The 16,654-nt window shown below is 45.6% G+C and overlaps 1 protein-coding gene across 3 annotated transcripts in view; it reads left to right on the forward strand.

Moving 5' to 3' along the window:
- The first annotated feature begins 2,245 nt into the window (after positions 1-2,245).
- sh3kbp1 (SH3-domain kinase binding protein 1) overlaps positions 2,246-16,654 on the forward strand; it is a 39,217-nt gene continuing 24,808 nt past the window's right edge. Inside the window, exons 1-2 of one of the 3 annotated variants that reach the window (XM_077012141.1) lie at positions 2,246-2,560; positions 13,580-13,737. In XM_077012141.1, the coding sequence (XP_076868256.1) occupies positions 2,557-2,560; positions 13,580-13,737 (162 nt within the window). In that variant the 5' untranslated portion in view covers positions 2,246-2,556. Of the gene's footprint in view, positions 2,561-13,579; positions 13,738-14,872; positions 15,124-16,654 lie in introns of those variants that run through there. The other 2 variants (XM_077012140.1, XM_077012143.1) reach the window with 2 other exon arrangements.

A 16,654-nucleotide genomic window follows, 5' to 3' on the forward strand; every position in this document is an offset into this window, starting at 1 on the left:
TTTCTTTTTCCTGGTTTGCTGAACCCCAGACGGTGGTAACCACTCTCTAAAAGGGAGGATTTAAAAGCTAAACGTAAACTCTTTACATTATTATGTCTTGTAGGGCAGTTCGTGCCAAAGACAGATGAGCTTTTCAAAACTTGGCATGCCCGTTTCTGAAGACTCTCAATCTGGTTTGCCGTATTCCCATGTCGCGTTGGACAGCAATACAGGATGGACGGATGTGCCACGTTTTTAATATGAGTGGATAAACACTGCCCTCTGCTGGAATAAATGACAACAAATTTAGGTAAAATAACTAGATATGGCAGACATAAAGTGATTAGTACAGGAAACAGTTTTTCGTGCGTCTTAAATGGTGTTTATAAGAATTTAATCATGTCTAAGTTGGTGTTTTCCCTGCAGCTGTTCATTAAGACATGGAGCAAATATACGTCCCTACATGAATGCTCTGATCTGGATCCTTATCTCCAAATCAAAAGACATCACATTGCACACTGATTCTGATATGTTCCGTTGTACATGTAATTATATTTAAAATATTTGTCCTTCTTATACCAAAGGGCAATGCGTCAGTTCAGTGGGGTTGTAAAGTCAACATTACAGATGAAGAGATTCACAAGAACCCTGTGACCAGCTTTCCAGCTTTTCTGATAGTACATGAAGAAATCATTTGGGCACATTTCAAAAACCCCACATGGGCAGTACATGCTGCGTATGAAGTGTGGTGTGTGTGAGGTGTGGCGTGTGTGAGGTGTGGTGTGTGTGAGGTGTGGCGTGTGTGAGGTGTGGTGTGTGTGAGGTGTGGTGTGTATGAGGTGTGGCATGTGTGAGGTGTGGTGTGTATGAGGTGTGGTGTGTTTAAGGTGTGGTGTGTGTGAGGTGTGGCGTGTGATGTGTGGCGTGTGTGTGTGAGGTGTGGTGTGTGAGGTGTGGTGTGTGAGGTGTGGTGTGTGTGAGATGTGTGTGTGAAGTGTGGCGTGTGTGAGGTGTGGTGTGTGTGAGGTGTGTGTATGTGAGGTGTGTGTGTGTGGCGTGTGTGAGGTGTGGTGTGTGTGAGGTGTGGTGTGTGTGAGGTGTGTGTGTGAAGTGTGGCGTGTGTGAGGTGTGGTGTGTGTGAAGTGTGGTGTGTGTGAGGTGTGGTGTGTGTGAGGTATGGTGTGTGTCAGGTGTGTGTGTGAGGTGTGGTGTGTGTGAGGTGTGGCGTGTATGAGGTGTGTGTGTGAGGTGTGTGTGTGTGAAGTGTGGCGTGTTTGAGGTGTGTGTGTGAAGTGTGGCGTGTGTGAGGTGTGTGTGTGAGGTGTGGCATGTGTGAGGTGTGGCGTGTGTGAGGTGTGGCGTGTGAGGTGTGGCATGGGGAGTCTGTTGTCTGGATAACATGGGGAGTGTGTTCTCTGGGCAAATCTGCAAAGTGTATTGTTTCTTCACATATGCTGTCACCCTATCACAATGTCGCCTGACACTCCAGTGCCGCCATCATCATCATCATCATCATCATCATCATCATCATCATCATCATCATCATCATCATCATCATCATCTCTTTCTGCTCTCTTTTCATTTACATTTTGCCTATATGGTCTGAGTCCTGTTCTTGTCACCCTGATCCGTCTCCACATCACGTGATTTACTCCCCACTGGACTCTGTTTCTGCTGGTCAAAGCACATTCCGCGCTGTGCATATGTGTGTGTGTGTGTGTGTGTGTGTGTGTGTGTGTGTGTGTGTGTGTGTGTGTGTGTGTGTTAGTCCCTTCAGAATCAGTAGCATAAACATCAGGCTCACAAGGGTGAAGGCACGTAAAAACGCCCTCAATACAGTGAAACGAAGAGTTAATCCTCTAACACGATGCAGAAAGATTAATTAATTAATTTGTGAAGGTCCATGTGGAACAGTGAGGGTGACTGTGTCGCTGCATGACCACAAGAGGGCAGCAGAGAGCTTCCGTATAAACGTCTGGAAAACCACATGGGTTTCCAAGTGGCACTAAGCTATCGTGAACTCGAATAAACTACCTCGTATCAAAAATATTAAAATATAACCATAATCTAGGCAACATTTGTTACGTATTATTATTATAGCGTATATCACAATTAACACAGAAGCCTCTGAGGCGTAGGCAAAAAGCATGTTTACGCGTTTCAACGTTGATGAACTTAATGCAAGTCAACTATTAGTGTGTAATGAATAAGCGATGTGGTCGCACGTCCTCTCGCGAGAGCGTCTGCTCCGAGCGCCACAGCGCACCAAGGTGGGTGGAATCAGCGCGAGCGGCGCACTGGAGCTCGCGCAACGGGGCAACGTCCACATCATCTCCGCCTGGCGTTGTTGCCCTCTCCCGCTTTATCTCCGCCAGGGCAAGAGAACTAGGCGAGGAATATGGTTACACACCGCGCCCCGCCTGCTTAGAGAGCGTTTATAGCAATATTCCTGGTTTTAGCGACTTGGGGCTGGGTCGCAGGGTTTCATCTCCAGAAAGTAGAGGATATTCTGCGTGTTTCTTCTCCGTTGCAAATATCAGTCTCCTGGAGAAAGACGCGTCGTGAACAAGTTTATAAATGGGTAAGTATAACAACGTGTTCTAAGGATGATGCAAAAGAAAACAACCCGGACAAATCTCGCAAGGGCTCAGCTCGCAGAGCCGAACCGAAGATCCGCGTTGTGCCCGCAGCCTCCGTCCCGTCCCGTTATATGTGTGTTATACGTATTGCGATATTGAGTCTATTTCTCATAGACTGCGTGGCGCTTTCTCCAAGTATCCTAGACATATGTCCCAAAACTTAACCGTTATCAAACCATATCCGAAGTTGATTGTGATAAATTCAATATGTGGACACGTTTGCATTTTTCTGTTCGCCTTCTGAAAGATCTCAAAGAGTTAACTCGGCGCAGATTCCAACTGAATTTGATTTCCCACTGAGGTTTCATGCAGCTGGCCGTTATGTGTCTCCACTGCTGCATTGTTTCAAGAGGATGTGGCGGAAGAGCCATTAGTTATTGCCTCGCAATTAGACCTTAGCTGAGAACTTCTACCTTCTTGCCTGAATTGATTTTGAACAAACCTGCAATGTATGGGTAGGACATTACACTGGTTAGGATATTAACTGATACTGGTTAGGATATGAGCTGATACTGGTTAGGATTTTAGCTGATACCTTCCAGTTTCCCTTTTCAGTGCTGATTGTGTATGGTGATCAAACTGATAGGCCCATCTGAAGGACCAGTTGCAGCGATGTCAACATATGACTGGCCTGTATGTCTCTTTCGTGTGTTTGCTAGTGGATGCTGCTAGTGTGACCTAAAACTATTATAGTTTTCTGATGCTCGTTTTTGTATATCCCTGCATAACTAGAGCAATGTGAACAATGTCCCACCCCCTCCCCCCAAAACTCCGCAATGTTGAAGTACTGTGATGAATTGTGATACCAGCCCATAAGGAAGTTTTTCTACCACCTGAGGGTCATGAGTCAGTGAGACAAGAGAACCCAAAGCTACTTCAGTATTGTTTACTGAGTGGCTAGTAACATTATTCTGGTTCTTACCTGAGACAAGGTACGATTTGAGAACATATGCAACATAACAATTGACAACAATGGTTAATAGGTAAAAACATAATCCTCTTAAGTGAAGAAGAGTGTTTGTGTACCCTGGGCCATGAATAAGGAGTCAGTCTCCATTACTGCTAAAGTGGCATAACAAGAAATAGTCAACTCTGACAAATGCCTGTCAAAGTTGGTTAAAGATGTGAACTGTTTCAGTTCAGTATGAGGAAGCTGATGAAATAACACAAGCACACTTCATTCAATCTGGAATTCAGTACCTGATGTTTTCCCTGAGGTCTGCCCCCCCCCTTTCCTAAGTTTAGACAGAAAGAAAATATTTGTCAATATAAAAAACACATTTTCAATATATTTATATTGAAAAGTTCAAGTTGACTCAACATTCACACGTGTTGGATGTGTCGTCTCACTTGGTGCTCATGTGTCTGATCGAATGTGACAAAAAGTTTTTTTTGTTTTTGTTTTCTCCCTCTCTGAGTGGTGCTCTCAAGACGTTGTCACACCTAAACCCCCAGCATGCACCTGTTCCCCCATAAGCGTTGTCTCACTGCGTACTCTTCTGAGTACTCTTCTTCTCAACAGTATGCGTGAGAAGCTTGTACAGTCTCCTGGACTGCCGGTGACTTCCTTTTTGTCTTTCTTTGCTTTGACTGTGGGTCTCACATTTGAAACATTTTACACTTAGTAATTGTACTTCACCAATACAGAATCTTTGCTCCTTTTTGCTGGTTGTTGTATGTCACTTCAAGCTTCCTGTATAATTGCAGGCCTATCAAACATGGACATTCATTGTTGCAGCTGTGTCATGGCTGTCTAGAGACATGACTGTTATTTCACTCTACCAGTGAGGGAAGCAGTCAACGATGGGTGCTTACAATTTTTTTTGTGTGAAATAGCTCTCCCTTTGAAGAAACGCTTACGTTTTGGTTGTAACCACGCTTCTCCAATCCTGCCCTCAAATAAACCAAGCTTTATTTTCTACCCAGAGCTGACATTTTATGAGATAGACTGGCTGTTAGGTGTGACCAAAGGTGGAACAATCGTGAAGTGGTGTGTATGTGCAGTTACAGTATTCCCAGACATGAACCATATGCATTCACATACACGCTTATCAGCGCAGTGGGCGTTGTGATACGTTCACATAAGGCTCAGCTTGGAAGTATTTCACTGTTGGCCTTGGTACTTTTTGTGGAAATGTGGCAGAATACATTTCTAGAAAATTCGAAGTCTCTCGTATGATATGTACACTTCCATTCCTGAAGTGTATACAAGTAAATTATTGTATGAAAATAGATTTACAACTACCGTGCATTGCTAATGTCAGATATGGTTTTGTTCCTGAGTCTGTAGTAGAAAGCCAAGCATAGATATGCATTATTAGGGTTCAAACCTTTTGAAGAAATGGATGTGGCGGAGAAGAATTTGAGGAAATGTGATAGTAGAACAGTCTGTTTTGAGGTTGAAGTACGGATATGTATAATGACACATAATCTAGAAAATGCCTCATGTCTGTGTGAGCCCCAAAGTTATTACTCTTTATTACAGTACTGTGGTTCTGTGATACTGTCGGATCACATGCATAATTCTGCCAAATCAAAATATTCTTGATGTGCAGAAAGGTCTTTGAATATTTTGAGTCTTTCCAAAAGAGCTTTAAACAAAATGTTTCTTTGTAAAATGCAGCATTCCTTCCTCTAAGTATATGTATTTATTCTTACTGTCTATCTTTTTTAAACCATGACCTTTAGCTGATAGGGCTTTGAATGAATAAATATCAAAAGTGTGTATATTATTATTTAATCCAGGCTTTGGCACTGTGGCTGTTTTCTGTAAGTGTTCCATAAGAAGATGGAACCAGTGTCAGTTTACAGCTGACCTGAGTGGAGTAAATCTAGCTGATGGCTTTCACAATGGAGAAAAAAAAACAGGATCCTGTCTTGTAAGTCCACTGTGATTGGCTGGAGTCCTCTGTGATTGGCTGGAGTCCTCTGTGATTGGCTCCCTTTTTTGTATTTGAAACGCACTGCCTCTAGACTAAGACATATGCACTTGGCTTTGACGTGCAACATATTGAGACAGTACCATAACTAAACTGTCAAAGCTATCACTCATAAAAGCTCTTTTAAGTGTAGGAATACTATCACACTGGTTCTCAGACAAGAACGCCTTTGTTTTCTTATCTTCAATATGTCATACTTTTGTTGTGGATTTTGTTTGTATGACAGACTCAGCAAATGCTGGTAGGTTCACCAAATTGTCACAAATGACCCCTGTAAACGGCTCTCTTCTTACAAGAGCTGGCATTCATGAGATTTCTGAATTAGCACATTTGATGCATTATAAAACTAAGCATCCTGCTTAGTCTGGCAGTGTCATTCATAAAAATGCCACTTAGATCTATGGATAACAAGCACAACTTTCCTGTTTTCAGAGTTCAGAAAAGAGGCATTAAGAGAAAAGATTAAGAGACAGTAACCTTTGTGTTTAATGTCACTTAAGGTCAGAAACTCACATACGTAGACATGGGTTGATATGAAATCAGCATTTATAAAAACAAAACAAAAAAAACCCCACAAAATGTTGCCAAAGCAGGATGGTAGAAGATTAAGAGAAGACGAGTTAAAGGGTGAAGACAGATGAGAAAACGTGTGTCATGATCAGTGACATTGCACCGTCATGATTAGCAATGGAGGATGATCCTCTGTCATGTGAACGTAATGGACCGTTAAATGGCGTAAATAGATTTTAATTAAAGGCTCATTTGTAACTGGATATATTCAAATGGTGGTGGCCATGTACAACATTTAGCAGATCAGATAACAGTAACGTTAATAATAATTGCAAAACAATCATACACCAAGTTTAATATTTACATTCAACTCACTGGTAAGAAGAGTTGGTGGTGGCCAAATAATGGGCTTGAAAAGCCTGAAGGAGATCCAAAATGGTGTAATCCAGTGGATCACGGTGGAAATCTCACTGCAGGAGGAACCAAAAGCATGACTAAAACACGAACCTGCAGCAGAAGAGGAAGCAACCCAGACCCCATCTGCCCCATCACAGGTGTTAATTGGCCCTGAAGCATTGGCTCCATATCCTGAAGGTGACTCTGACCTGGGTGAGGCAGAACCACCCCTAAAACCCAACCTCAGCTCACCCCCAGAGCAAGATCTCAGTTTGATCTTAACATGGCTTTTGACAACAGACCCGGGTCTTCAAGAAAATGAAAAATAGCCGTAAACACAATCCGTTAGGTTACCTACAGATTTGGGGCGACGGATTTAGCTTCACATGACTTGTACGAAAGTATTCGTGCCTTATATATCTATACCTGAGATAGATACCTGAGATAACTGTTGAACGCTGCATTCTAACGCCCTGGGATGAAGGATTTCAGGATGAATCTGAGGCTTTTGCATGACAAATTGGGGCTTGACTTGCCACAACTTCGCATTCACATTCAAACCGTGCAATATTCACGGCCTCTGTAAGCTTTGCAACACGCATGGCCTAATATGGGTATCGGACAAACAAGCGCTTTGCAAACATGCGGCTGGCGATGTTTGCCTGAGTGTCAGAGAGTGCGTGAAGCTGTGAGCAGCTGTCTCTTCGGGCCCGTGCTCCTCTAAGCTCCTTCCCCTGTTGTCCCAGTAGCCCAGGAGGTTTTGTTGCGTAACATTTGGTTTGATAAAAGCTCATCTCTTCCTGGTGCCATTTGCCTCCGTTCAACATGAATGGGTTTCTTTTTTAAATTTAACCATAAATAGGTTTGCACTCACTTACTTAAAACGTTTTAAAACCTGGAGTCGTTCACGGTCTTGTCTCACACTGCATAGTGTTAGTATGCATGTTTTTTTTTTCTTTTTCCACCAAAGCTGCTTGACTTTTGACTTGGAAAGAAGCTGCTACCTGCTTGCTCGGCGGTGCCGTTGGCTATTTGTGGCTCGTATGGAGGAGTGAGTCTGCGTTTGGGCCACTCGGTGAGGGGGCACCACTTATCTAAATACCGCTGCTCGAGACGACGTCTGCCTCCACCCTCGCCTGAGGTTGAGCCAGACTGAGACCGAGAGCTGGGCCGGCATCGCGTACCTCATCCACACCGCGGCCGGGAAGTTTCACGCAGGTTTAAGCTTCCTGCATGGGCCGCTCCCACAAAGGGCCGGTCTGGGCTTGACAGCCGGACCCCAGACTGACCTCACGCTCTAGGCTGACTGTGGGTTGGTTCGGTATTTCCATAGCCAAGGACGCATGTTCTACACCAACCATCTGGAGGAAGGACTGGCAGCGAGTGGAGTGTCTAGGTCACTTGATTGGCATCAGAACCAGCCAATTACAGGGCTTCCAGGAGGGATCCGCCCTGTCCAATCAGACGTGCTCTCCTCTCCCTGCGCACACAGGCTGGCTTTTGTTTCAGCACTTGATGAGATTCAAGCCAAAGGCGTTCGGACTGGGGAGGGGTGTTACAGAGACACTCCGATCTCCATGGCGACCCATTATGTAACACGGGGGTCCACGTGGTGACGAGGCAGGCTGCCATTTCTCGCCCATACCAACAGGCGGGACCTCTCTGGCAGTGTACAGTCGAACGACCAGGTGGTGGGACCTGCCCCACACTCCATCATCTGGCTCATTAACATGCATGCTAATGCTAGCCTGAGAGCAGCTCATCTCGACAAAGCGAGTTCACTGAGGCCCAGAGTGTGAAGAGAGCCCTTTTGTTAGCGCAGCTGCAGTGTAGCGTGCTGGCGAGTTTGCTCTGTTGCTCTCCGTCGCCGCGTGACTGCTGGAGAGAAATGGGTCAGTGTGAAGCGGCTGGTCGCAGCCTCGTTTTGAACCTAGCGGGCCTGTGGCAGAATCTTTTATATCGTATCGCAGCAGCCGTTCAGGGTTAGCTGAACCTGCCTGTCAGGCGGATTGGTCTGTCTAGTTTGTTTTTGTGCTATATTTAACCTGTGGTTTATGGTGTTCCTTTCGTCATCCTTTTGTAGTAGGGATGTTTGCGTGTGTGTGTGTGTGTGTGTGTGTGTGTGTGTGTGTGTGTGTGTGTTCTCAGTCTAGCTTCTACCATGATGGTTCAGCACCTAATTATGTTTCGAAGGGCAGAGAAGAAGTATTTGTTGCATTCGATACCTTTATTGTATTTAGCTTCATTAATTTTTGGCTCATGTAATCTGGCTCAACAGCAGACCTCTTCTAGAGGGAACCAACACTTCCCCTCTGTACCCACAACATGACCTTTCAGCCAAACGCAGAGGGTCGGGTACATTACCACCACACTTCAGCCATTTTAATATCGAGGCTTAGTGCAGGTTATAGAGAATGGGTGCAGAGAACAGGAGGGCAGGGAACATGGGGCACTCCTACGGAGAGAGAGAGAGAGAGAGAAACAGATGTGTGAGCTCTGCTAGTGACATTTCCTTCCGGCTGTGCTGCCCGGGACGTATATTGGAATGGGTCCCTATGGAACCTCCAGAACGGGAGAGCCCTCCTAGTGGGACTACATGTATCAGTGGAGAAACACTGGTTAATTAAGCATGGAGGTGTTTATTAATAGACAGCAGCAATGGTTTGAGATGGTGCTACGCTAACTCCAGGCAAAATGATGTGATCTACACATTAATCACAAACAGACACACAAAGACAGACACACACACACACACACACACAGACTCAAAAAGACACAGACAAAGGTGTGTAGTGTTAGGCAGATATGCAGGCATTGGCACTAGAGTTGAGCTGAATAATATAATTACAAAAACTGCATTCTTAAGATAAATGTTAGTGTTCATAAAAGAATGAATGATGAGAAGAAAGTGAAGGAAAGGGAGAGAGAGATGTCTAATGCCTGTGATGCCTACAGGCTGTGTTGTCTAGTGACTGTGTAATCTATTGGCTGTGTTGTCTAATGACTGTGTGATGTAATAACTGTGTTGTGTAGCTGTGCTGTCTAGCAGATATGGTGCTTGTGCACAGTGGTACAGAGATAACAGAGAGGTCATGGAAAAACAACCTGCAAGAAGCAGTCAGAAAAGTAAGACTGTGTGGGAGTGGAAGGACCAGATTGAATAGGAATTCCATGTTTTGTGTGTGTTTGTGTATGTATGTATGTGGTGTGTGTGTATGCGTGTGTGTGTGTGTGTGTGTGTGTGTTGGGAGCATGTGTGCATGTGTGTATGTTTTCAAAGATGGCTCATTATAAACATGGCAGCTGTTCTTCATGTCACATTTTTCTCTTCAATCCAAACCTCTAGCAGCTGGAAATGAGAGAGAGAGAGGGAGGAAGAGAGAGAGAGAGAGAGGGGGAGGAAGAGGAAGAAAGAGGGAATGAAAGCTCTATAAACAGGAAAGGAACATGGATACATATTGTGTAACTGTCAAAATATCAATTGATAATCATTATTACAGTATTGCCCTTTGCGGTTATGATATCACCGTAGACTGCAATATGCAAATGAGATCCCAAATAAGACCCAAATAGCAGATTATGCGATGAGTGTCACGGTCAGTCTCTGAAGTAGGCAAGTGCCCTGAATCGCAGTGTTCACATGATCCTAAACACAGATAAGTTCAGAATAATGCATGTGAATCTTTAACCGTGCTGCATGGAGGATTCACAGATCCATTTGACATATGTGGCAAAATGAGCACAATGCAATATTTAGGCCTTACCATAGCCAGAGCAGTGTACACACTGTCTCCCATGTTTAATTTGATTTTTATTGAGAAACAGGTCTACACTATAGCGTGTATCAGGCAGATTGTAACACTCAAAGGAGCTGGATTGATCATGGCCTTGGTGAAAGACCTTGGGACCTGAAGGCATGTTAGTGCTGCAAAGCAACACAGCTCTCCATGTGCACATCAGTGCAGTGCCCGAAGGCTTGTAGGTGTTTTATAGATGGTTTCTGAGAACTTGTTGTGTGTTTTCAAAGGTGGAACATTCTAGACAGGGCAGCTGTTCTACATGGCACATTTTTCTCTAATCCAGTTTCGGGAGTGTGCACGTGAGTGTGCATATGAGAGCGTGCATGAGCAGTTACCCTCTGTTTCAGGAGGCAGGATTACACCATACAAGCAATGTGCAATAACAATGTTCAGCACCCCGACTTGTGATAAATGAACCAATATTTAAGTGTGCATATTAGCTGTACTGCTCTCATGTTTTTCTGCATTAACAGGTACATTGCTAACATGGTCACTAAATAAACAGAATTCTGAAAGAAACTATTTCAAAAACATTTATTGATCAAATTGCACTCAAATATCCAACTAATAAAAGGAACGTTCATTTAACCTTAAAAGGGGAAGTTTTATTTCTCTTGTCCCCTTAAAATATTTTCTTCTAAACTCAGTGTGAAAGCAGGAAGCAAAGGTGGGTATCTTTGTCAAAGAGTTGAGCGAAACCTGTGAAAACTAAACCAGACATAAAAGTGGACATTCAGTGATCAACAGTGTTCATGACAAAGACTCATAAAGAGCCGAGCAGTCTGAGGGGAGCTAACGGCTAGTTGGGCCCTAATGTGATTGGCCAAATGGTGTAAATGTTTCAATTAGGTTAAAAAAAATCATATTATACACGTGCCATGCACTTTTTTTTCTCTTTCGGTATATTTACCATCATGAGGTTCAGCTCTGTTGGAGTTTGAAGGAGGTGTGTTTTTGTTATGACTGCCGATTCTCAGAGTTTAGACATGGGCCTCCTCCGTGTCTCCTCCACCCCCCCTCCAACATCCCCACCCCAGCCCCCCCTCCACACCCCCACCCCAGCACCGCTTCCAGAAACTTCCAGATGAGAGAGCACTGCAAATCCCGAGTGCATCTGCGGGGCACTATGTGAATAGGAGAGAAAGTGTCACACCCACTTACACATGTGCTGACTGAATTAGATCATCAGAGACAGGTCTGCTGTGGTAGGGATGGGGTATAGAATTGCATAATAAGACCTTAGAGCATATTATATGAAACACAGAATATAGTGTGTGTGTGTGTGTGTGTTTGAGGTAAATCTAAAGGAATCTCTCACCACACCATTATCTCAGGTTATGCTGATGAGATTTCTACATTTATACCATATAGCTGCTTCATGCTCAGACTTCAAACTGCAGAAGGGCTCTCCCAGCCAACACAATCATTGCATGATAGATAGATGTGCTAGGTGTGTGTGTGTGTGTGTGTGTGTGTGTGTGTGTCTGTGTCTGTGTGTGTGTGTGTGTGTGTGTGTGTGCCTGTGTGTGTGTGTGTGCGTGTGTGTGTGTGTGTGTGTGCGTGTGTGTGTGTATGTGTTGGAGAGGGGTGGGTGTGGTCCGGTGGTCTGTGATGAGGCACTGATGACTCATGACCACATCAGCACAACGATCAGCAGCTCTTCCTTGCATCACTCCACTGTTCCCATGGTTACCCCCCTCCTCACCCCTGGGCATCCTGACCCCACTCAGAGGTGCTGAGAACCTCATTCTCATTCTCATGAATGAGGCCTGGTTAAGATAGTCCTGTCTGTGATAGTCCTGCCTGTGAAAGTCCTGTCTGTGATAATCCTGTCTGTGATAGTCCTCTCTGTGATAGTCCTGCCTGTGAAAGTCCTGTCTGTGATAGTCCTGTCTGTGATAGTCCTGCCTGTGATAGTTCTGCCTGTGATAGTCCTGTCTGTAATAGTCCTGTCTGTGATAGTGCTGCCTGTGAAAGTCCTGTCTGTGATAGTCATGTCTGTGAAAGTCCTGTCTGTGATAGTCCTGTCTGTGAAAGTCCTGTCTGTGATAGTCCTGTCTGTGAAAGTCCTGTCTGTGATAGTCCTGTCTGTGAAAGTCCTGTATGTGATAGTCCTGTCTGTGATAGTTCTGCCTGTGATAGTCCTGTCTGTAATAGTCCTGTCTGTGATAGTGCTGCCTGTGAAAGTCCTGTCTGTGATAGTCATGTCTGTGAAAGTCCTGTCTGTGATAGTCCTGTCTGTGAAAGTCCTGTCTGTGATAGTCCTGTCTGTGAAAGTCCTGTCTGTGATAATCCTGTCTGTGATAGTCATGTCTGTGATAGTCATGTCTGTGAAAGTCCTGTCTGTGATAGTCCTGTCTGTGAAAGTCCTGTCTGTGATAGTCATGTCTGTGATAGTCATGTCTGTGATAGTCCTGTCTGTGATAATCCTGTCTGTGAAAGTCATGTCTGTGAAAGTCCTGTCTGTGATAATCCTGTCTGTGAAAGTCATGTCTGTGATAGTCATGTCTGTGAAAGTCCTGTCTGTGATAGTCATGTCTGTGAAAGTCCTGTCTGTGATAGTCATGTCTGTGATAGTCCTGTCTGTGATAATCCTGTCTGTGAAAGTCATGTCTGTGAAAGTCCTGTCTGTGATAGTCCTGTCTGTGATAATCCTGTCTGTGATAGTCCTGTCTGTGATAATCCTGTCTGTGATAGTCATGTCTGTGAAAGTCCTGTCTGTGATAGTCCTGTCTGTGATAGTCCTGTCTGTGATAATCCTGCCTTTGGGTCATTGTGGCACTGCGTGATGATAGGGAGGCGTAAAAGTTTCTTTATGCTTGTTTTACTTTGAGAATAAAGATAGGATGAATACAAAAACACTGGGTGTTGTCTGAGAGAGAGAGAGAGAGAGAGAGATAGAGAGAGAAGCTTTGACATTTCCAGAAGGGCAGTCAGCACATTTCAGTGCAGACTGAGGTGGTAAGCACCATCGTGAACACACATGTGTTTCTCCTCTCTGCTCCTCTTAACTCTGCGAATCATCCCTGTGTGTTTTGCATCCTGATGGTTGTGCTGCAAGTGAGCTGATGAAGGATCGGCTCACTGAGCAGCCCCCAGGGAAACATTAGTGTCTGTGATCCGCTCTGTGCCGCTCTGTGCCGCTCTGTCTCAGCTCTCACGTGTATCCCTGAGGACGCTCCGCAGACGTGAAAACACCCACACCCCTCACTCACACAGCTCCAAGGGCTTATCTCCTGTCTTCCCTCCCTCCCTCCTTCTCTCTCTCTCTCTCTCACTCTCACTCTCACTCTCTCTCTCTCGCTGTCACTCTCAGTGGAGGCCATTGTGGAGTTTGACTACCAGGCCCAGCACGATGACGAGTTGACCATTGCCGTGGGCGACATCGTCAGCAACATCAGGAAGGATGATGGAGGCTGGTGGGAGGGGGAGGTGGGGGGCCGCAGGGGCCTGTTCCCCGACAACTTCGTCAGGGTGAGCTGGCCTCTCTCACACACGCTCCCATCACCCGGTCAGTGGTTGGTGGCCTGTACATGACTTACGTATATGTGGTGTGTGTGTGTGTGTGTGTGTGTGTGTGTGTGTGTGTGTGTGTGTGTGTGTGTGTGTGTGTGTGTGTGTGTGCCATGCTTAGTTGGCTTGCAGTGTTGCAGAATGCAGAGCATTGATGTGAACAGGATGCTCAGTCAGTTTACTCTGCTTGTTCGTGTCAGCGTGTGAGTGTGTGTGTGTGTGTGTGTGTGTGTGTGTGTGTGTGTGTGTGTGTGTGTGTGTGTGTGTTGGAGAGAGAGAAAGACATACAAGAGTACATTACTTTCATATTACTTTCATATTATTTTGTAGTCAATGTGTTTTGCTTGTTTATGGCCTTTTGATCGTGTCAGATGGAAACTTAGACTAAAGTTTTCTAATAATTAATAAAACTGCAGACTGTGGTGAAAAATATAAAACAATCTTTTAACTATGATTTCCATCTCTGTCTCACATTTTACACACACACACACACACACACACACACACACACACACACACACACACACACACACACAAATAGTGGGTCACGTGACAGCACACATTGCCGTTAGATGTTTGTGTGGGTTCTGGCTTCATCTCCAGCTCAACAGGATCCTCACACGTGTCCTGTGTTGGTATGAGGGCTTCCACGGCTAACCGCACCACCTCACAGCTCGGCTCATGCGCTTGAGAGTCTGGTGGTGTGAAGTGGCATCAAGCTTACAGTGCAAATTCACTAGCGTGGGACCTTCACCACCGCACTCTGCTTGGAGAGGAAGAGGGGTCTGTCAGAGAGGGGTCTGTCGGTGGGGGGGCGGGGGGTCTGTCAGAGAGGGGTCTGTCAGGGGGGGTCTGTCAGAGAGGGGTCTGTCAGGGGGGGTCTGTCAGAGAGGGGCCTGTCCGGCAGCCAGCGGGGGCGTGCTGCCTGCCTCCAGGCGTCTGTAAGCTTTTGGCCTGCTGCTCACAGCCGTTTCCTCTGTGATGGTGTAGTCAGCGGAGGAAGTGTGGACTTCCTCTCAGGGTGCAGAGACAGGAAGAGAGTGTGTGTGTCGGCAGCAGAAATGGGAAGAGAGTGAGAGAAACACTCACGTCTGACGGCGGTGTGTACGCTCAAGCATCAGAGAGCAGCGCGGCCGTATTCATGCACTTCTGCTTCAAGCTTCTTTGAGTACATGAGCAAAGGAGGATAAACTGTCCGGTTTCTGGAACACGTTAAGTTTATTGCAAAACTACCGGCCAAAATGATGGATGTGACCCCATGATGGATCTCTAAATATGGAACTGCGTACTGTAAGCGCACGCCCCTCCCCCCCCCTGAGCTTGATTTTCCAGCCCTACAGCAGTCAGGTAAGAGAGGGGCGGAGCAAGGGGGCGGAGCATGGGGCGGGGGCGGTCTGTTGCTGGCGTTGATGTGGTGTGGAGTGTCTAACTGCCCCGTCCCAGCAGGGGTGGCATGCCGCGGGCGGCTTTTTCCTCACAGCTGGTTTCGGTGGCAGGGCAAGTAGGTGTCCAACGCCCAGAATGCAGTTCTGCATGGAGGAGTTTGTTGGGGAAGTTTATTTTTAGTCGTTGCTCTTCCATGGAGAAGAACTACAGTCACCTCACACAGAGAACACTCTGTGGTGCTCCTTGAACGATCACGTTCCTGTGTGGATGATAGACATGGACTGTAGGAGTTTCTTCAGGCTGCAGATGTTGAGTTGGCAGTTTGGTGGCAGCCTAATTCTGGATTTGTTAAGACTTTTGGAGCAGATGTTAGTGATGTGTTGCACCAACAGGCAGCTCAGAAGCTCATTTCTTTCAGCCTTGTTTTGTATCTTAAGCTCTCCTCTAATTCCAGTATGTCTGCTCAAGAGGGGGTGTTTGTCGTCAAACAAACCACGAAGCTTAGGGACGTAGTCACAACTGTCTCCACAGAGCCCAGTTAATCAGGTGACAGCTCTCCCAGGAACCGAGCAGAACGCAGGCTCCTCAAGGCATGCAGACTGTGAGCTCCACACGTTCTTTTGATCATTTATAATGGTTTTCTTTTCTTTTGTGCCAGTCATATCTTTAATTACTGATATGATGTCATCACAGGAAAACATTTAACACTGTAAAGCCTTGAAGACCATTACATTTATAAAGAGTGTTTGTACCGGATGGCAGATTTCTCCCCCGCTCGGCCATCGGTCAGCAGGCAGTCAGGGAGGACCGACCACACACCTGCTGCTCACAGCGGGCCGCACGCACGGAGCGTGACGGAATTTCGAGAGCAAACGTTGTGAAGAACATAAACGAATGTACAGTTGTGGTCTCTTTCACCGTGATGCTATAGCTGTTAAAAATACTGACAGCAGTGGCACCTCGTATGCTGCGTTAAAAAAAGCCAAAGTGAAACATCCGTGTGGATGATGTATGCAGGGGTGATGAGCATGAATCCAGATAGCAGACGATTCTGGGTTTCTCTTGATCCCAAACTAAAGCTGTTCTTTGGTCTGGTGAGTTTTCTATTTGCAGAGTCAGGTTTTCTTCAGACATATACCTATATGTTAAATCTAAGCACGTGAGTAGAGGAATGTGACTTATTTGAGGTGTCATACTCAGGCACCAATACGTGAATGCAGCGCAGGAGATGATGCCTCTTGTTGGGGTGCATTGGGGGTAAATAAGTATTCCTGCAGTCTAGCCCACCCTAAAGCCCCCCCAGAACAAACACCTCTGCAGTTTGAAACCACTCCAGATGAAGGCAGAGATATATTTCACACTGGAACGCCCGAGTGATTATCAGAGTTCGATAGAAGGCGTCCTGGTTGGTATCTACTGAATCTCCTCCCTTCAGCTCACGCAAAAAGAAGAAAATATAAACAAGAAAACTATTTGTGTTGGGCCTTGCAGT

Source organism: Brachyhypopomus gauderio, chromosome 7 (assembly GCF_052324685.1).
Source record: "Brachyhypopomus gauderio isolate BG-103 chromosome 7, BGAUD_0.2, whole genome shotgun sequence".
Taxonomy (NCBI): Eukaryota; Metazoa; Chordata; class Actinopteri; order Gymnotiformes; family Hypopomidae; genus Brachyhypopomus; species Brachyhypopomus gauderio.